Raw genomic sequence first — 19,959 nt, 5'->3', positions numbered from 1 at the left:
CTCCCAGCACACCCCAGACCCCCGCCTGCCAGACCCCCAGACCCTCTCCCAGACGCCCACCCCCAGCACTCCCCAGCCCCTCTCCCAGACCCCCAGACCCCCCTGCCAGACCCAGACCCTCCCCAGACGCCCACACCCCCCAGCACCCCCAGCACCCCCAGACCCCCTGCCAGACCCCAGACCCTCCCCAGACGCCCACCCCCAGCACCCCCAGCACCCCAGACCCCCCTGACAGACCCCAGACCCCCTCCCAGACCCCAGACCCCCCTGCCAGACCCCAGACCCCCTCCCAGACGCCCACCCCCAGCACCCCCAGACCCCCCTGCCCAGACCCCCAGACCCCCCTGCCAGAGCACAGCCCCCCTCCCCAGACGCCCACCCCCAGCACCCCCAGCACCCCCAGACCCTCTCCCAGACCCCCAGACCCCCCTGCCAGACCCCAGACCCCCTCCCAGACGCCCACCCCCCAGCACCCCCAGCAGCCCCAGACCCCCCTGCCAGACCCCAGCCCCTCTCCCAGACCCCCAGACCCCCCTGCCAGACCCCAGCCCCCCTCCCAGATGCCCACCCCCAGCACCCCCAGCACCCCCAGACCCCTCTCCCAGACCCCAGACCCTCTCCTAGACACCCAGCCCCAGCACCCCCAGCACCCCCAGACCCCCTGCCAGACCCCAGCCCCCCTCCCAGACGCCCACCCCCAGCACCCCCAGACCCTCTCCCAGACCCCAGCCCCCCTCCCAGATGCCCACCCCCAGCACCCCCAGCACCCCCAGACCCCCTGCCAGACCCCAGCCCCCCTCCCAGACGCCCACCCCCAGCACCCCCAGACCCTCTCCCAGACCCCAGCCCCCCTCCCAGACGCCCACCCCCAGCACCCCCCGACTCTCTCCCCAGACTCCCAGACCCCCTCCCAGACGCCCACCCCCAGCACCCCCAGCAGCCCCAGACCCCCGACCCCCTCCCAGACGCCCACCCCCGGCACCCCCCGGACCCCCGCCGGCGGCAGGGGGGGGGCTCACCGGTCGACGAGCAGGCGGCGCAGGCAGGTGCTGACCAGGTTGGCGACGAGGGGGCAGTTGTCGCGCCGCACGGCCTCCAGCCCCTTGCACTCCACCTTGTCGTGGGCCTCGGGGCGCGAGGCGAAGTGCAGCCCCGCGTAGCGCTTCTTGCTGATCAGCAGGTACGGCCAGTACACCTGGGGGGGGGCGGCACCCGTGGGACCCCCGGCGGGGGGGGCGGCACCCGTGGGACCCCCGCCCGCGGCCCCCGTGGGAGCCCCGACCCCCGGCGGGGGGCAGCACCCCTGGGACCCAGCCCCGCGGAGCGCTTCTTGCTGATCAGCAGGTACGGCCAGTACACCTGGGGGGGGCAGCACCCGTGGGACCCCCGGCGGGGGGGGGGGGGCACCCGTGGGACCCCCGGCCGCGGCCCCCGTGGGAGCCCCGACCCCCCGGCGGGGGGGGCAGCACCCGTGGGACCCAGCCCCGCGGAGCGCTTCTTGCTGATCAGCAGGTACGGCCAGTACACCTGGGGGGGGGGCAGCACCCGTGGGACCCCGCCCGCGGCCCCCGTGGAGCCCCGACCCCCCGGCGGGGGGCAGCACCCGTGGGACCCAGCCCCGCGGAGCGCTTCTTGCTGATCAGCAGGTACGGCCAGTACACCTGGGGGGGGGCAGCACCCGTGGGACCCCGGTGGGGGGGGCAGCACCCGTGGGAGCCCCGACCCCCCGGCGGGGGGCAGCACCCGTGGGAGCCCCACCTTCTCGAACTCCAGCTTGATGGGGGGGGGGGAAGTGGCCCGAGACCCAGGCGGCCGCGGGGGGACGCGATGGGGAGGGGGGACGCGATGGGGGGGCACAGCGGGGGGGGACGCGTTGGGGACACGGGGGGGGGACGCGGCGGACCCCCACCTTCTCGAACTCCAGCTTGATGGGGGGGGGGAAGTGGCCCGAGACCCAGGCGGCCGCGGGGGGACGCGATGGGGGGGGACACGGGGGGGGGGACGCGATGGGGGGGGACACGGGGGGGGGACGCGGCGGACCCCCACCTTCTCGAACTCCAGCTTGATGGGGGGGGGGAAGTGGCCCGAGACCCAGGCGGCCGCCTCGCGCCCCAGCGCCATGGCCTCGGCCACCGAGGCGGCGCCCAGGCGGCACATCACCGAGTCCGTGTCCCCGTACACCACCTGGGGGGGGCGTGGGGGGGTTCAACACCCCCGGGACCCCCCCGAAACCCCCCGAACCCCCCCAGACCCCCCGGACACCACCTGGGGGGGTCAACACCCTCCGGGACCCCCCCGAACCCCCCGGACACCACCTGGGGGGGTCAACACCCCCGGGACCCCCCCAAACCCCCCCCCGAACCCCCCAGACCCCCCGGACACCACCTAGGGGGGTCAACACCCCCGGGACCCCCCGAACCCCCCCAGACCCCCCGGACACCACCTAGGGGGGTCAACACCCCCGGGACCCCCCCGAACCCCCCCGGTCAACCCCCCGGGACCCCCCGGACACCACCTGGGGGGTCAAACACCCCCGGGACCCCCCGAACCCCCCCCGAACCCCCCCAGACCCCCCGGACACCACCTGGGGGGGTCAACACCCCCGGGACCCCCCCGGACCCCCCGGACACCACCTGGGGGGGTCAACACCCCGGGACCCCCCCGAACCCCCCCAGACCCCCCGGACACCACCTGGGGGGGTCAACACCCCCGGGACCGCCCCGAACCCCCCGGACACCACCTGGGGGGGGCGTGGGGGGGTCAACACCCCCGGGACCCCCCGACCCCCCCCCGAACCCCCCCAGACCCCCCGGACACCACCTGGGGGGGTCAACACCCCCGGGACCCCCCCGAACCCCCCCGGTCAACCCCCCCGGGACCCCCCAGACACCACCTGGGGGGGGCGTGGGGGGGTCAACACCCCCGGGACCCCCCCGAACCCCCCGGTCAACCCCCCCGAACCCCCCGGACACCACCTGGGGGGGTCAACACCCCGGGACCCCCCCGAACCCCCCCGGTCAACCCCCCCGGGACCCCCCAGACACCACCTGGGGGGGGCGTGGGGGGGTCAACACCCCCGGGACCCCCCGAACCCCCCGGTCAACCCCCCCGAACCCCCCGGACACCACCTGGGGGGGTCAACACCCCCCGGGACCCCCCCGAACCCCCCGGTCAACCCCCCCGGGACCCCCCGGACACCACCTGGGGGGGGCATGGGCGGTCAACACCCCCGGGACCCCCCCCAACCCCCCCGGACACCACCTGGGGGGGTCAACACCCCCCGGGACCCCCCCCAAACCCCTGCGGACCCCCCCATACATCATCCGGGGGGGGTCAACACCCCCCCTGGACCCCCCCCAAACCTCCCCCATACACCACCTGGGGGGAGTCGGGGGGGGGTCAACCCCCCCCAAACCCTGCCTAGAACTCTCCCCCCACCCGTCTGGGGACCCCCCTCAGCACCCCCAGACCCCCCTGGGGACCCCCTTAACACCCCCCAGACCCCCCTCAGACCTCTCAGGACCCCCAGACCCCCCCAGACCCCCCAGACCCCCCCAGGAGCCCCTCACACCCCCTTAGCACCCCCCAGACCCCCCTCAGACCTCTCAGGACCCCCAGACTCCCCCCAGACCCCCCAGACCCCCCCAGGAGCCCCTCACACCCCCTTAGCACCCCCCAGGCCCCCCTCAGACCCCTCAGGACCCCCAGACGCCCCCCAGACCCCTCTGGGGACCCCCTAGACCCCTCTGGGGACCCCCTTAGCACCCCCCAGACCCCCCTCAGACCCCTCAGGACCCCCAGACTCCCCCCAGACCCCTCAGACACCCCCAGGAGCCCCTCACACCCCCTTAGCACCCCCCAGGCCCCCCTCAGACCCCTCAGGACCCCCAGACTCCCCCCAGACCCCCCCGGCACCCCCCAGACCCCTCTGGGGACCCCCTAGACCCCTCTAGGGACCCCCTTAGCACCCCCCAGACCCCCCTCAGACCCCTCAGGACCCCCAGACGCCCCCCAGACCCCTCTGGGGACCCCCTTAGCACCCCCCAGACCCCCCTCAGACCTCTCAGGACCCCCAGACTCCCCCCAGACCCCTCAGACACCCCCAGGAGCCCCTCACACCCCCTTAGCACCCCCCAGACCCCCCTCAGACCTCTCAGGACCCCCAGACTCCCCCCAGACCCCTCAGACACCCCCAGGAGCCCCTCACACCCCCTTAGCACCCCCCAGACCCCCCTCAGACCCCTCTAGGGACCCCCTTAGCACCCCCCAGACCCCCCTCAGACCTCTCAGGACCCCCAGACCGCCCCCGCACCCCCCAGACCCCTCTGGGGACCCCCTTAGCCCCCCCCAGAGCCCCCTCAGACCCCCCAGAGCCCCCTGGGGACCCCCCCGGCCCCCCACCTTGGCGTCGGCGGGGTAGCCGTTGGCCAGGCAGAACTTGCTCTCCACCAGCTGCTTCGTCCGCTCGATCATCTGGCGCCCGAAGGCCGTGACGCTCTGGGGGGGGACGTGGGGGGCAGCGCCGTGGGGCAGCGCCGTGGGGCGGCGCCGTGGGGCTCACCTGGGAGATGGCGAGGCAGGGCAGCCGCCCGGCCTGGGCCCCGGTGAAGCCGTGGGGTGCGCGGGGGGGGCAGCGCCAGGGGGCAGCGCCGCGCCGGGGGGCCGCGCCGTGGGGCAGGGCCGCGCCGTGGGGCGGTGTGGGGCGCCGTGGGGCTCACCTGGGAGATGGCGAGGCAGGGCAGCCGCCCGGCCTGGGCCCCGGTGAAGCCGTGGGGCGCGCGGGGGCCGTGCCAGGGGGCAGCGCCGCGCCGGGGGGCCGCGCCGTGGGGCAGGGCCGCGCCGTGGGGCGGTGTGGGGCGCCGTGGGGCGGCGCCGTGGGGCTCACCTGGGAGATGGCGAGGCAGGGCAGCCGCCCGGCCTGGGCCCCGGTGAAGCCGTACACGGAGTTGGCGCTGACCTTGAGCGCCTGCTGCCGCCCGTCCAGCACCTGCCGCCGGAAGGGCTCCCGCTCGCGGCCCAGCTCCGCCTTCACCCTGCCGAGGCGCCCCATAGCTGCCCCATAGCTGCCCCATAGCTGCCCCATAGCCGCCCCATAGCACCCCACAGCCGCCCCACGGCACCTGCCGCCGGAAGGGCTCCCGCTCGCGGCCCAGCTCCGCCTTCACCCTGCCGAGGCGCCCCATAGCTGCCCCATAGCTGCCCCATAGCTGCCCCATAGCCGCCCCATAGCACCCCACGGCCGCCCCACGGCACCTGCCGCCGGAAGGGCTCCCGCTCGCGGCCCAGCTCCGCCTTCACCCTGCCGAGGCGCCCCATAGCTGCCCCATAGCTGCCCCATAGCCGCCCCATAGCTGCCCCATAGCTGCCCCATAGCACCCCACAGCCGCCCCATAGCTGCCCCACGGCACCTGCCGCCGGAAGGGCTCCCGCTCGCGGCCCAGCTCCGCCTTCACCCTGCCGAGGCGCCCCATAGCTGCCCCATAGCTGCCCCATAGCTGCCCCATAGCTGCCCCACAGCCGCCCCATAGCTGCCCCACGGCACCTGCCGCCGGAAGGGCTCCCGCTCGCGGCCCAGCTCCACCTTCACCCTGCCGAGGCGCCCCATAGCTGCCCCATAGCTGCCCCATAGCTGCCCCATAGCACCCCACAGCCGCCCCATAGCTGCCCCACGGCACCTGCCGCCGGAAGGGCTCCCGCTCGCGGCCCAGCTCTGCCTTCACCCTGCCGAGGCGCCCCATAGCTGCCCCATAGCTGCCCCATAGCTGCCCCATAGCCGCCCCATAGCACCCCACGGCCGCCCCACGGCACCTGCCGCCGGAAGGGCTCCCGCTCGCGGCCCAGCTCCGCCTTCACCCTGCCGAGGCGCCCCATAGCTGCCCCACAGCTGCCCCATAGCTGCCCCATAGCCGCCCCATGGCACCCCACGGCCGCCCCACGGCACCTGCCGCCGGAAGGGCTCCCGCTCGCGGCCCAGCTCTGCCTTCACCCTGCCGAGGCGCCCCATAGCTGCCCCATAGCTGCCCCATAGCCGCCCCATAGCACCCCACGGCCGCCCCACGGCACCTGCCGCCGGAACGGCTCCCGCTCGCGGCCCAGCTCCGCCTTCACCCTGCGGAGGCGCCCCATAGCTGCCCCATAGCTGCCCCATAGCTGCCCCATAGCCGCCCCATAGCCGCCCCATAGCACCCCACGGCCGCCCCACGGCACCTGCCGCCGGAAGGGCTCCCGCTCGCGGCCCAGCTCCGCCTTCACCCTGCCGAGGCGCCCCATAGCTGCCCCATAGCTGCCCCATAGCTGCCCCATAGCCGCCCCATAGCACCCCACGGCTGCCCCACGGCACCTGCCGCCGGAAGGGCTCCCGCTCGCGGCCCAGCTCCGCCTTCACCCTGCCGAGGCGCCCCATAGCTGCCCCACAGCTGCCCCATAGCTGCCCCATAGCACCCCACGGCCGCCCCACGGCACCTGCCGCCGGAAGGGCTCCCGCTCGCGGCCCAGCTCCGCCTTCACCCTGCCGAGGCGCCCCATAGCTGCCCCACAGCTGCCCCATAGCTGCCCCATAGCTGCCCCATAGCCGCCCCATGGCACCCCACGGCCGCCCCACGGCACCTGCCGCCGGAAGGGCTCCCGCTCGCGGCCCAGCTCCGCCTTCACCCTGCCGAGGCGCCCCATAGCTGCCCCATAGCTGCCCCATAGCTGCCCCATAGCCGCCCCATAGCACCCCACGGCCGCCCCACGGCACCTGCCGCCGGAAGGGCTCCCGCTCGCGGCCCAGCTCCGCCTTCACCCTGCCGAGGCGCCCCATAGCTGCCCCATAGCTGCCCCATAGCTGCCCCATAGCCGCCCCATAGCACCCCACGGCTGCCCCACGGCACCTGCCGCCGGAAGGGCTCCCGCTCGCGGCCCAGCTCCGCCTTCACCCTGCCGAGGCGCCCCATAGCTGCCCCATAGCTGCCCCATAGCGCCCCACGGCTACCCCATAGCGCACCACACTGCCCCATGGCACCCCACACCACCCCACGGCTGCCCCACGGTACCCCGCCGCTGCCTCACACTGCCCCACAGCGCCTCATGGCCCCCTACACTGCCCCACAGCGCCCCACCATCGCCCCACAGTGCCTCACCGTTGTGCCATAGCACCCCGCCGCTGCCCCACGGCGCCCCACGGCCCCCCACCGCTGCGCCATGGCTGCCCCACGCCGCCCCACACTGCCCTATGCCCACCCCAAGGCATCCTGCCGCTGCCCCACAGTGCCCCATGCCTGCCCCACGGCACCCCACTGCTGTGCCACAGTGCCCCACGCCTGCCCCACGCCACCCCACAGCGCCCCACACCTGCCCCATGCCACCCCACAGCGCCCCACCACTGCCCCCCAGACCCCCCCGCACCTTCCCCTCGGACCCCTGCTGCTGCCCCATGGGACCCCTCCCCACCGTCCCCTGCCCCCCTGCTGCCCCCCAGGACCCCCATCACCCCCCACCACCACCCCCTGCACCCCGGGCCCCCCCCCAGACCCTCCAAACACCCCCCCAGGACCCCAATAACACCCCCGGCCCCCCCAGACCCCCCAAACACCCCTCAGGACCCCAATAAAACCCCCTGGGCCCCCCAGACCCCCCAAACACCCCTCAGGACCCCAATAACACCCCCCAGGCCCCCCCAGACCCCCCAAACACCCCCCCAGGACCCCAATAACACCCCCTGGGCCCCCCCAGACCCCCCAAATACCCCCCTGGGACCCCAATAACACCCCCCGGGCCCCTCCAGACCCCCCAGGACCCCAATAACACCCCCCGGGCCCCCCCAGACCCCCCAAACGCCCCCCGGGACCCCCCAGGAGCCCCCCCCGACCTCCCAAGCGCCCCCCGGGACCCCCCAGGAGCCCCCCCCGGCCCCCACCTCTTGCGGGCGGCCAGCAGCCCCTCGAGCACCTCGGGCAGGAGCCCCTTGCGCACGGCGGCCGTGACGAACAGGTCACCCGTGGGCGTGCGCACCACGTCCCCCGCCGCCAGCCTGGGGTCGGGGGGGGTCAGCGCTGCCCCACGGCGTCCCCCCGGGACCCCCACACCGCCCCACACCGCCCCCCGGACCCCCCACGGCCGTGACGAACAGGTCACCCGTGGGCGTGCGCACCACGTCCCCCGCCGCCAGCCTGGGGTCGGGGGGGGGGGTCAGCACTGCCCCACGGCGTCCCCCCGGGACCCCCACACCGCCCCACACCGCCCCCCGGACCCCCTGACCCCCCCACGGCCGTGACGAACAGGTCACCCGTGGGCGTGCGCACCACGTCCCCCGCCGCCAGCCTGGGGTCGGGGAGGGGTCAGCACTGCCCCACGGCGTCCCCCCGGGACCCCCACACCGCCCCACACCGCCCCCCGGACCCCCTGACCCCCCCACGGCCGTGACGAACAGGTCACCCGTGGGCGTGCGCACCACGTCCCCCGCCGCCAGCCTGGGGTCGGGGGGGGGTCAGCACTGCCCCACGGCGTCCCCCCGGGACCCCCACACCGCCCCACACCGCCCCCCGGACCCCCTGACCCCCCCACGGCCGTGACGAACAGGTCACCCGTGGGCGTGCGCACCACGTCCCCCGCCGCCAGCCTGGGGTCGGGGGGGGGTCAGCACTGCCCCACGGCGTCCCCCCGGGACCCCCAACACCTCCCAGTCCTGCCCCCATGCCCCCCAGTGCCTCCCAGTGCCCCCCAGTCCTGCCCCAGTGCCCCTGAGTGCCTCCCAGTCCTGCCCCAGTGCCCCCCAGTGCCCCCAGCACCCCCCAGTCCTGCCCCAGTGCCCCCCAGCACCTCCCAGTGCCCCCCAGTCCTGCCCCAGCACCTCCCAGTCCTGCTCCAGTGCCCCCCAGTCTCCCCCGGTCTCTCCCAGGCTCTCCCCAGCACCCCCTCATTGCTCCCAGTGCCAACGCAGCCCCTCCCACTGCCCCCCAGTTCCTCCCAGTACCCCCCAGGCTCTCCCCAGCACCCCCTCATTGCTCCCAGTGTCCCCCCAGTTCTTCCCAGTGCCCCCCCAGTCCCTCCCAGTGCCGCCCAGCGCCCGGCCCGCCCCCACCCGTAGCGCTCGGGGCCGCCGGGGGGCAGCAGGGTGGTGTAGCAGAGGTTGTGCGCCATCATGATGGACGGGTACAGCGAGGAGAAGTCCAGCGTGGCGATGGGGGTGTCGTAGTACCTGCGGGGGCGTCACCGTCACCGTCACCCTCCCCGCGCCCCCGCCGCCCCGCGCCCCCGCCGCCCCCCCCGCTCACCCCTTGAGCGGCTCGATGACGGTGGCTCCCTCGTAGTCCTCGCCGCCCTCCGCCTTCACCACCGGCATCACCAGGTCCTGCTTCATGGCCTGGGGGCGGGGGGGGGGGGGGGGGCGGCAGGGCTCAGCGGGGGACGTCACCTCCCCGGCGCCCTGCGACGGCCCCGTCCCCACGTCTCTCTTCCTCCACGTCCCTCCTGGTGGCTCCGTAGCCACATCTCCACGTCCTTCTTCCTCCATGTTCCTCCCGGTGGCCCCATGGCCCCACCTCCACGGCCCTGTTCCTCCTCATGACCCCATGTCCCCACCTCCATGTCCCTCTTCCTCCACGTCCCTCCTGGTGGCTCCGTAGCCACATCTCCACGTCCTTCTTCCTCCATGTTCCTCCCAGTGGCCCCATGGCCCCACTTCCATGTCCCTGTTCCTCCAGGTCCCTCCAGGTCCCTCCTGGTGGCCCCATGTCCCCACCTCCACGGCCCTGTTCCTCCTCATGACCCCATGTCCCCACCTCCATGTCCCTCTTCCTCCATGTTCCTCCTGATGCCCCATGTCCCCCCCTCCATGTACCTCTTCCTCCATGTTCCTCCTGATGCCCCATGTCCCCCCCTCCATGTCCCTCTTCCTCCATGTTCCTCCTGATGCCCCATGTCCCCACCTCCATGTCCCTGTTCCTCCGTGTCCCTCCTGGTGCCCCATGTCCCCACCTCCATGACCCTCTTCCTCCATGTTCCTCCTGATGCCCCATGTCCCCACCTCCATATCCCTCTTCCTCCATGTTCCTCCTGGTGGCCCCATGTCCCCACCTCCACGGCCCTGTTCCTCCTCATGACCCCATGTCCCCACCTCCATGTCCCTCTTCCTCCATGTTCCTCCTGATGCCCCATGTCCCCCCCTCCATGTCCCTCTTCCTCCATGTTCCTCCTGATGCCCCATGTCCCCACCTCCATGTCCCTGTTCCTCCGTGTCCCTCCTGGTGCCCCATGTCCCCACCTCCATGACCCTCTTCCTCCATGTTCCTCCTGATGCCCCATGTCCCCACCTCCATATCCCTCTTCCTCCATGTTCCTCCTGGTGGCCACGTGGCCCCACCTCCATGTCCCTGTTCCTCCATGTTCCTCCTGGTGCCCCATGTCCCCACCTCCATGTCCCTGTTCCTCCACGTCCCTCCTGGTGGCCCCATGTCCCCACCTCCACGGCCCTCTTTCTCCATGTCCCTCCTCATGACCCCATGTCCCCACCTCCACGGCCCTGTTCCTCCACGTCCCTCCTGGTGGCCCCATGTCCCCACCTCCATGTCCCTGCTTCTCCAGGTCTCTTCTGGCAGCCCCATGTCCTCACTTCCATGTTCCTCTTCCTACAGGTTCCTCCTGGTCGCCCCATGGCCCCGTCCCCACGTCCCTCTTTCTCCACGTCCTCGTCCCCACGTCCCTGTTCCTCCACGGCCCTCCTGGTGGCCCGTGTCCCTGTCCCCCTAGCGTCCCCAGCTCCCCGTGTCTGGCTCACCTGGCGCAGGAGCTGGGAGACCACCTTGACCTGCTGTCCCCGCACCAGCAGGTAGCTGAGGGGGACGCCGGTGACGCGGGCCATCTCCACGTAGTTCACCACGCACATGAGCTTCTCCAGGAGCCGCAGCGGCAGGAAGGCGTCCTTGAGGCAGTACACGGCCAGGCGGCGCCGCGTCTGCTCCGAGCCGTTCTGGGGACACGGGGACACGTCAGGGACACAGGGAGGACGCGGCAGGGACACAGGGCCATGCAGTGGGGACACGGGGCCTGCCGGGAGCCCCGCCCGGACGCCTGGGCCCCACCTGGAGGTCGGTGATGATGGAGTGCTGCACGTCCTCCTTCTGCTCCTGCAGGAAGTGGTAGCTGACGGCGTTGAGGGTGTAGGAGCGCAGCTTGTGGTCCCGCAGCAGCACCTGCCCGGGGGGGACGTCACCGTCACCGCCGCCCCCCACGGCGCGGCCTGTCCCCGCCCCGCGCCCCCCCGCGTCGCCCCTGGGTCCTGCGACAGGTTCAGGGGGACGTGGCCCTCCGTGGTGACCCTCCATGTCTCCTCTGTGTCCCTCCCGTGTCCCCCCGCGTCGCCCCTGGGTCCTGCGACAGGTTCAGGGGGACGTGGCTCTCTGTGGTGACCCTCCATCTCTCCTCTGTGTCCCTCCCGCGCCCCCCCGCGTCGCCCCTGGGTCCTGCGACAGGTTCAGGGGGACGTGGCCCTCCGTGGTGACCCTCCATGTCTCCTCTGTGTCCCTCCCGTGTCCCCCCGCGTCACCCCTGGGTCCTGCGACAGGTTCAGGGGGACGTGGCTCTCCGTGGTGACCCTCCATGTCTCCTCTGTGTCCCTCCCGTGTCCCCCCGCGTCACCCCTGGGTCCTGCGACAGGTTCAGGGGGACGTGGCTCTCCGTAGTGACCCTCCATGTCTCCTCTGTGTCCCTCCCGTGTCCCCCCGCGTTGCCCCTGGGTCCTGCGACAGGTTCAGGGGGACGTGGCTCTCCGTGGTGACCCTCCATGTCTCCTCTGTGTCCCTCCCGTGTCCCCCCGCGTCACCCCTGGGTCCTGCGACAGGTTCAGGGGGACGTGGCCCTCCGTGGTGACCCTCCGTGTCTCCTCTGTGTCCCTCCCGTGTCCCCCCGCGTCACCCCTGGGTCCTGCGACAGGTTCAGGGGGACGTGGCTCTCCGTGGTGACCCTCCATGTCCCCCCCGTCCCCTCAACGTCCCCCCGTGTCCCCATACCTGCAGCAGGTCCAACTGCACCCGGCCCTCCATGGTGACCCTCCACGTCCCTCCGTGTCCCCTCAACGTCCCCCCACGTCCCCTCAACGTCCCCCCGTGTCCCCGCACCTGCAGCAGGTCGAACTGCACCCGGCCCTCCATGGTGACCATCTTGTTCTCGCGCCGGCCCAGCTGCCGCGACTGGAAGGAGGCGTCGCGCACGAGCGAGCGCTGCCCCCGGACCCGGCCCAGGAAGGGGAAGGAGTCGACCTGGGGGGGGGGGGGGACAGGGGTGAGGGGCTGGGGGGCAGCCACCGCCCTGGGGGGGGGCAGCAGGGCCCGAGGGCTCTGCCTATGGGGCTGGCTGGAGCCTGTGGGGCGGCTGTGGGGGCCTGTGGGGTGGCTGGGGGTCAGGCTGGGAGGCTGTGGGGCGGCTGGGGGGCTGGCTGGGAGGTCGGGGGGGGCCAAGGGGCCAGCTAGGCAGCTGTGGGTGCCATGGGGCAGCCGTGGGGCAGCTGTGAGGCAGCCGTGGGCGCCGTGGGGCGGCCGTACCTTGAGGACCTGGGCGCGCTGCAGCAGGTAGGGCAGGCGCGGGGGGACGGGAGCCGCCGCAGGGGGGTCCGGGGGGGCGTGGGGGGCGCGTGGGCGCCGTGGGGCGGCCGTGGGCGCCGTGGGGCAGCCGTGGGGCGGCCGTACCTTGAGGACCTGGGCACGCTGCAGCAGGTAGGGCAGGCGCGGGGGGACGGGAGCCGCCGCAGGGGGGTCTGGGGGGCGTGGGGGGCGCGTGGGCGCCGTGGGGCGGCCGTGGGCGCCGTGGGGCAGCCGTGGGCGCCGTGGGGCAGCCGTGGGGCAGCCGTACCTTGAGGACCTGGGCGCGCTGCAGCAGGTAGGGCAGGCGCGGGGGGACGGGAGCCGCCGCAGGGGGGTCCGGGGGGGCGTGGGGGGCGCGTGGGCGCCGTGGGGCGGCCGTGGGCGCCGTGGGGCAGCCGTGGGGCGGCCGTACCTTGAGGACCTGGGCGCGCTGCAGCAGGTAGGGCAGGCGCGGGGGGACGGGAGCCGCCGCAGGGGGGTCTGGGGGGCGTGGGGGGCGCGTGGGCGCCATGGGGCGGCCGTGGGCGCCGTGGGGCAGCCGTGGGCGCCGTGGGGCAGCCGTGGGGCAGCCGTACCTTGAGGACCTGGGCGCGCTGCAGCAGGTAGGGCAGGCGCGGGGGGACGGGAGCCGCCGCAGGGGGGTCCGGGGGGGCGTGGGGGGCGCGTGGGCGCCGTGGGGCGGCCGTGGGCGCCGTGGGGCGGCCGTGGGGCGGCCGTACCTTGAGGACCTGGGCGCGCTGCAGCAGGTAGGGCAGGTCGAAGTTCTGGATGTTGTAGCCCGTGACGATGTCGGGGTCCACGACGCGCACGAACTCGGCCCAGGCCTTGGGGGGGGGGAGGATGGGGGGGGTCAGGGGGTGCTGGGACCCCCAGAAACCCCCCCCCCCCGGGACCCCCAGTCCCACATGGAGCCCCCCAGGGCCCTCCCCAGGTCCCACCTGGAGCCCCCCCAGGACCCCTCATCCCACCTGCAGCCCCCCAGCGCCCCCCATGTCCCAGCTGGAGCCCCTCTGAGCCCTCCAGCTCTCTCCCAGTGCCACCTGATGCCCCCAGTGCCCCCCAGGAGCCCCCCTAGGACCCCCCATCCCACCTGCAGCCCCCCAGAATCCCCCCCAGGACCCCCCATGTCCCAGTTGGAGCCCCTCTGAGCCCCCAGGGCTCTCTTAGGTCCACCTCAAGCCCCCCCAGGACCCGCCACATCCCACCTGCAGCCCCCCAGCGCCCCCCATGTCCCAGTTGGAGCCCCTCTGAGCCCCCCAGCTCTCTCCCAGTGCCACCTGATGCCCCCAGCACCCCCCAGGAGCCCCCCTAGGACCCCTCATCCCACCTGCAGCCCCCCAGCGCCCCCCAGGACCCCTCATCCCACCTGCAGCCCCCCAGCGCCCCCCATGTCCCAGCTGGAGCCCCTCTGAGCCCCCCAGCTCTCTCCCAGTGCCACCTGATGCCCCCAGTGCCCCCCAGGAGCCCCCCTAGGACCCCCCATCCCACCTGCAGCCCCTAAGCACCCCCCCAGAAGCCCCCCCAGGACCCCCCATGTCCCAGTTGGAGCCCCTCTGAGCCCCCCAGGGCTCTCTTAGGTCCACCTCAAGCCCCCCCAGGACCCGCCACATCCTACCTGCAGCCCCCCAGCGCCCCCCATGTCCCAGCTGGAGCCCCTCTGAGCCCCCCAGCTCTCTCCCAGTGCCACCTGATGCCCCCAGCACCCCTCAGGAGCCCCCCTAGGAGCCCCCATCCCACCTGCAGCCCCCCAGAAGCCCCCCCAGGACCCCCCCCATCCCACCTGCAGCCCCTCTGAGCCCCCCAGGGCTCTCCTAGGTCCACCTGGAGCCCCCCCAGGACCCCCCCCATCCCACCTGCAGCCCCTCTGAGCCCCCCAAGGCTCTCCTAGGTCCACCTGGAGCCCCCCCAGGACCCCCCCCATCCCACCTGCAGCCCCTCTGAGCCCCCCAGGGCTCTCCTAGGTCCACCTGGAGCCCCCCCAGGACCCCCCCCATCCCACCTGCAGCCCCCCCCGGCCCCCCCCGGCCGCACCTGCAGCAGGTCCTGCTCCCGCTGGAAGCAGAGCACCTGGGAGCCCAGGATGGGGGCGCAGGTGCCCAGGGCGAAGACGGCGCGCACGAAGGGCTCCCGCTCGCCCTGCCGCAGCACCACGCCGGCCACCTGGATCACGGGGTCCTGCTCGGGCTCGGGGAACACCCCTGGGGGGGGGGGGACGGCGGTGAGACCCCCCCCCGGAGCCCCCAGACCCACCTCGGAGCCCCCCGAATCCCCCCGACCCCGCGCGGAGCCCCCCGAGCCCCCCCGGAGCCGCCGGCCGCAGCACCACGCCGGCCACCTGGATCACGGGGTCCTGCTCGGGCTCGGGGAACACCCCTGGGGGGGGGGACGGCGGTGAGACCCCCCCGGACCCCCCCAGACCCTCCCCAGCCCCCTACCCTTGCGCCCGGCGCACTCGATGTCGAAGCTGAGCACCCGCAGGGGCGCAAGGTCCTGCCAGGCGCCCCCCCGGAGCCCCCAGACCCCCCTGGAGCCCCCCCCGGAGCCCCCAGACCCCCCCCTGGAGCCCCCCGGAGCCCCCAGACCCCCCCCCCGGCCCCCTACCCTTGCGCCCGGCGCACTCGATGTCGAAGCTGAGCACCCGCAGGGGCGCGAGGTCCTGCCAGGCGCCCCCCCCGGAGACCCCAGACCCCCCCGGAGCCCCCAGACCCCCCCCCGGCCCCCTACCCTTGCGCCCGGCGCACTCGATGTCGAAGCTGAGCACCCGCAGGGGCGCGAGGTCCTGCCAGGCGCCCCCCCGGAGCCCCCAGACCCCCCTCGGACCCCCCCGGAGCCCCCCCTGGAGCCCCCAGACCCCCCCGGAGCCCCCCCCGGCCCCCTACCCTTGCGCCCGGCACACTCGATGTCGAAGCTGAGCACCCGCAGGGGCGCGAGGTCCTGCCAGGCGCCCTCGGCCGGGTGGCTCACAAAGTCGGTCCAGGCCACGTCGGCCTCCAGCTGGCAGAGGGTGGCGGGGGGGGGGCCGGGCGGGGGGGCGCCCCCCCCCAGAGCCCCCCCGGCCCCCCGCAGCCGGTACTGCCCCGCCGGCAGCTCGATCCAGTTGCAGCCCACGACGTCGCGGTCCACCATGAACCTGGGGGCAGCGGGGCCGCAGCTCGGGGGCAGCCCGGGGTTGGGGGGGGGGCCGGGGGGGCAGGATGGGGGGCAGGAGTGAGGGGGCTGGGGGTGGGGCAGTTTGGGGGCTGGGGGGGCGCCTGTAACTGGGGCAGTTGGGGGCTCCGGGGAGCAGATTTGGGCCGGGGGGGGGGCAGGTTGTGGGGCCAGAGGCAGTTTGAGGCCTGGGGGGGCAGTTTGGGGTCCTGGGGAGGCAGTTTGAGGCCTTGGGGGGGGCAGTTTGAGGTGCAGGGAGGGCAGGGGAGACCCTGGAGGAGCAGCTGGGGGTGGGGGGGCAGTTTGGGCTGTGGGGGGGGCAGTGAAGACCCTGGGGGGGCAGTGGAGACCCTGGGGGGGCAGTTTGGGGCCCAGGAGGAGCAGTTTGGGGTGCAGGGGGGGCAGTTGAGACCCGGGGGGGGGCAGCTGGGGGTGGGGGGGCAGTTTGGGGTGCTGGGGGGACAGTTTAGGGCGCAGGGGGGGCAGCTGGGGGCAGGGGGGGCAGTGGAGACCCTGGGGGGGGGCAGCTGAGGGTGGGAGGGGGGCAGTGGAGACCCTGGGGGGGGCAGCTGGGGGTGGGAGGGGGGCAGTTTGGGGTGCGGGGGGGCAGTGGAGACCCTGGGGGGGGCAGCTGGGGGTGGGGGGGCAGTTTGGGGTGCTGGGGGGACAGTTTAGGGCGCAGGGGGGGCAGCTGGGGGCAGGGGGGGCAGTGGAGACCCTGGGGGGGGGCAGCTGAGGGTGGGAGGGGGGCAGTGGAGACCCTGGGGGGGGCAGCTGGGGGTGGGAGGGGGGCAGTTTGGGGTGCGGGGGGGCAGTGGAGACCCTGGGGGGGGCAGCTGGGGGTGGGAGGGGGGCAGTTTGGGGTGCTGGGGGGACAGTTTAGGGCACGGGGGGGGCAGCTGGGGGCAGGGGGGGCAGTGGAGACCGTGGGGGGGGCAGCTGAGGGTGGGAGGGGGGCAGTTTGGGGTGCAGGGGGGCAGTGGAGACCGTGGGGGGGGCAGCTGAGGGTGGGAGGGGGGCAGTTTGGGGTGCGGGGGGGCAGTGGAGACCCTGGGGGGGGGCAGCTGGGGGTGGGAGGGGGGCAGTTTGGGGGCGCCGGGGGGGGGGGAGGGGGGCAGCCGGGGGTCCTACCGGATCTCGAAGTCGATGTTGGCCTCGAAGGGGGGGGCGGGCTGCACGCCCAGGGCCCCCCAGCGCAGCCCCTGCTCCAGCAGCCGCCGCGCCGGCGCCACCAGCCGCGGCAGCGCCAGCACCACCCGCACGAAGGGGGCCTGCTGCGGCCCCCGGTAGCCCAGCATGCCTGGGGGGGGCAAACGGGGGGGGCTGGGGGGGGCCACAACCCCCCCGGCCTGTCCACGAACCCCCCCCCCAGCCCCCCAGCCCCCCTCCAGCCTGGTCATGGCCACCCCGCTGCAGTCCCCCCATAGCCCAACATGCCTGGGGGGGGGCAAACGGGGGGGGGGCGGGGGGGGCAAATGGGGGTTGGGGGGGGCCAGGACCACCCAACAGCCCCCCCCCCCAGCCTGGTCATGGCCACCCCGCTGCAGCCCCCCCATAGCCCAACATGCCTGGGGGGGCAAACGGGGGGGTTGGGGGGGGGCCAGGACCACCCAACAGCCCCCCCCAGGCCCCCCAGCCTGGTCATGGCCACCCCGCTGCAGCCCCCCCATAGCCCAACATGCCTGGGGGGGGCAAATGGGGGGGGCAAATGGGGGGGCAAACGGGGGGTTGGGGGGGGCCAGGACCACCCAACAGCCCCCCCCAGGCCCCCCAGCCTGGTCATGGCCACCCCGCTGCAGCCCCCCCATAGCCCAACATGCCTGGGGGGGGGCAAATGGGGGGGCAAACGGGGGGTTGGGGGGGGCCAGGACCACCCAACAGCCCCCCAGGCCCCCCCCCCGCAGCAGCCCATCCCCGACCCGGGTGCCCGCCGCGCGGTGCCGTGTCCCCCCCCCCCCCCCCCCGGCCCCCAGGGTTTGGGGAGGCGGGCGGGGGGGGGGCGGGACCCCCACTCACTCTGCTTGCGGCACAGCTCGAGGGCCAGCACGGCGCGGCGCAGCCCCCCCTCGCGCGGCCCCCGCAGCTCGCGCAGCACCGCCCCGTCCAGCTCCCGCTGCAGCTCGCCCAGCTGCGGCGCCTCGAAGCCTGGGGGGGGGGGGGGGACGCGGGGTGGTCGGGGGGGGTGTCCTGGCCCCCCCACCCCACCGCTGCGGCGGGGGGCGGAAGGAGGCGGGAGGGGGCCTGACCCCCCCCCACCACCACCCCGGGCACAACCCTGGTACCAGCCGCTGGAGAATCCACGGGGGGGGGGGGCGCGGGGGGCTCTGGGGACCTGGGGGGACGCGAGGGGGACACGGGGGGGCTCTGGGGACACGGGGGAACGCGAGGGGGACACGGGGGGGACGCGAGGGGGCTCTGGGGACATGGGGGGGACGCGAGGGGACACAAGGGGACATGGGGGGACGCGAGGGGGACACGGGGGGGCCCTGGGGGCATGGGGGGACACAAGGGGACACAAGGGGACATGGGGGGACGCAAGGAGGTTCTGGGGACACGGGGGGACACGAGGGGGCTCTGGGGGGGCTCTGGGGACCTGGGGGGACGTGAGGGGGACGCGAGGGGGCTCTGGGGACACAAGGGGACACGGGGGGACACGGGGGGGCTCTGGGGACCTGGGGGGGACGCGAGGGGACACAAGGGGACATGGGGGGACGCAAGGGGGACACGGGGGGGCTCTGGGGACACGGGGGGGCGCGAGGGGCACACGGGGGGGACGCGAGGAGGTTCTGGGGACCTGGGGGGACGCGAGGGGACACAAGGGGACATGGGGGGACGTGAGGGGGACACGGGGGGGCTCTGAGGACATGGGGGGACGCGAGGGGACACAAGGGGACCTGGGGGGACGCGAGGAGGTTCTGGGGACACGGGGGGACGCGAGGGGACACGGGGGGACGCGAGGGGGCCCTGGGGACATGGGGGGATGCGAGCGGACACGGGGGGACGCGAGGGGGCCCTGGGGACATAGGGGGATGCGAGGGGACACGGGGGGATGCGAGGGGGCTCTGGGGACACGGGTGGGCATGATGGCACACGAGGGGACATGGGGGGACGCGAGGGGACATGGGGGAACACAGGGGAACACGGGGGGGACGCGAGGGGGCCCTGGGGGCATGGGGGGACGTGAGGGGGACACAAGGGGACATGGGGGGACGCGGGGAGGTTCTGGGGACACAGGGGGACGCGGGGGGGCTCTGGGGACACGGGGGGACGTGAAGGGACACGAAAGGACGAGGGGGGACGTGAGGGGACATGAGGGGGCTCCGGGGACGCCAGGGGACGCCAGGGGACACAAAGGGGGGCTCTGGGGGGACATGGGGACGCAGGAGAACGCGAGGGGACACAAGGGGACTGCGGGGACATGGGGGGACACGGGGGACAGGGGGGGACGTGAAGGGACACAAGGGCACTCTGCAGACACGGGGGGACGCGAGGGGGACGCGAGGGGGCTCTGGGGACACAGGTGGGCATGATGGGACACGAGGGAACATGGGGGGACGCGAGGGGACATGGGGGAACACAGGGGAACACGGGGGGGACGCGAGGGGGCCCTGGGGGCATGGGGGGATGCGGGGAGGTTCTGGGGACACGGGGGGATGCGGGGGGGCTCTGGGGACACGGGGGGGACGCGGGGGGGCTCTGGGGACACGGGGGGACGTGAAGGGACACGAAAGGACGAGGGGGGACGTGAGGGGACATGAGGGGGCTCGGGGGACGCCAGGGGACGCCAGGGGACACAAAGGGGGGCTCTGGGGGGACACGGGGACGCAGGGAGAACGCGAGGGGACACAAGGGGACTGCGGGGACATGGGGGGACACGGGGGGACGTGAAGGGACACAAGGGCACTCTGCAGACACGGGGGGACGCGAGGGGGACGCGAGGGGGACCCGCGAGAGCTCTGAAGACACGAGCAGACGTGACACAACACGGGGGGGGGACCCGGGGGGACACGGAGGGACCCGGGGGGGACGCGGGGGGGGACTGACCGGCGGGCGCGGGGACGTAGAAGTAGGGGGCGAAGCCGTGGACGTGGCAGCAGACGCTGTGGCCGGCGGCGGTGACACCGAACATGCGCAGGATGGGGACGGGGCCCTCCGTGGCGCCCGGCATGCCGGGCAGCGGGGACCCTGGGGGCGGGGGACGGGCACCCTGGGGACGGGGACCCTGGGGACGGGGACCCTGGGGACGGGGACGGGC

General features: G+C 74.8%; 1 protein-coding gene across 1 annotated transcript; it reads right to left on the bottom strand.

The window, feature by feature from the left end:
* Positions 1 to 1,019: 1,019 nt before the first annotated feature.
* LOC138065561 (DNA polymerase delta catalytic subunit-like) lies at positions 1,020 to 19,900 on the bottom strand (the record flags this gene model as incomplete). The annotated part of the gene is made up of 16 exons (XM_068929594.1): positions 19,749 to 19,900; positions 17,721 to 17,849; positions 16,836 to 17,004; positions 15,437 to 15,687; positions 14,589 to 14,755; positions 13,277 to 13,381; positions 12,096 to 12,236; positions 11,061 to 11,171; positions 10,757 to 10,948; positions 9,255 to 9,343; positions 9,062 to 9,178; positions 7,898 to 8,011; positions 4,886 to 5,033; positions 4,402 to 4,497; positions 2,047 to 2,184; positions 1,020 to 1,195 (listed from the first exon to the last, which is right to left on the bottom strand). Coding segments are annotated over exons 1-16 (2,267 nt in total), but the record flags the coding sequence as incomplete, so codon positions are not given.
* Between the last annotated feature and the right edge of the window lie 59 nt (positions 19,901 to 19,959).

The sequence above is a fragment of the Struthio camelus genome, unplaced genomic scaffold, assembly GCF_040807025.1.
Source record: "Struthio camelus isolate bStrCam1 unplaced genomic scaffold, bStrCam1.hap1 HAP1_SCAFFOLD_318, whole genome shotgun sequence".
NCBI lineage: Eukaryota > Metazoa > Chordata > Aves > Struthioniformes > Struthionidae > Struthio > Struthio camelus.
Note: the sequence above shows the minus strand (reverse complement) of the source record. Positions and strands in the feature narration are given on the sequence as shown.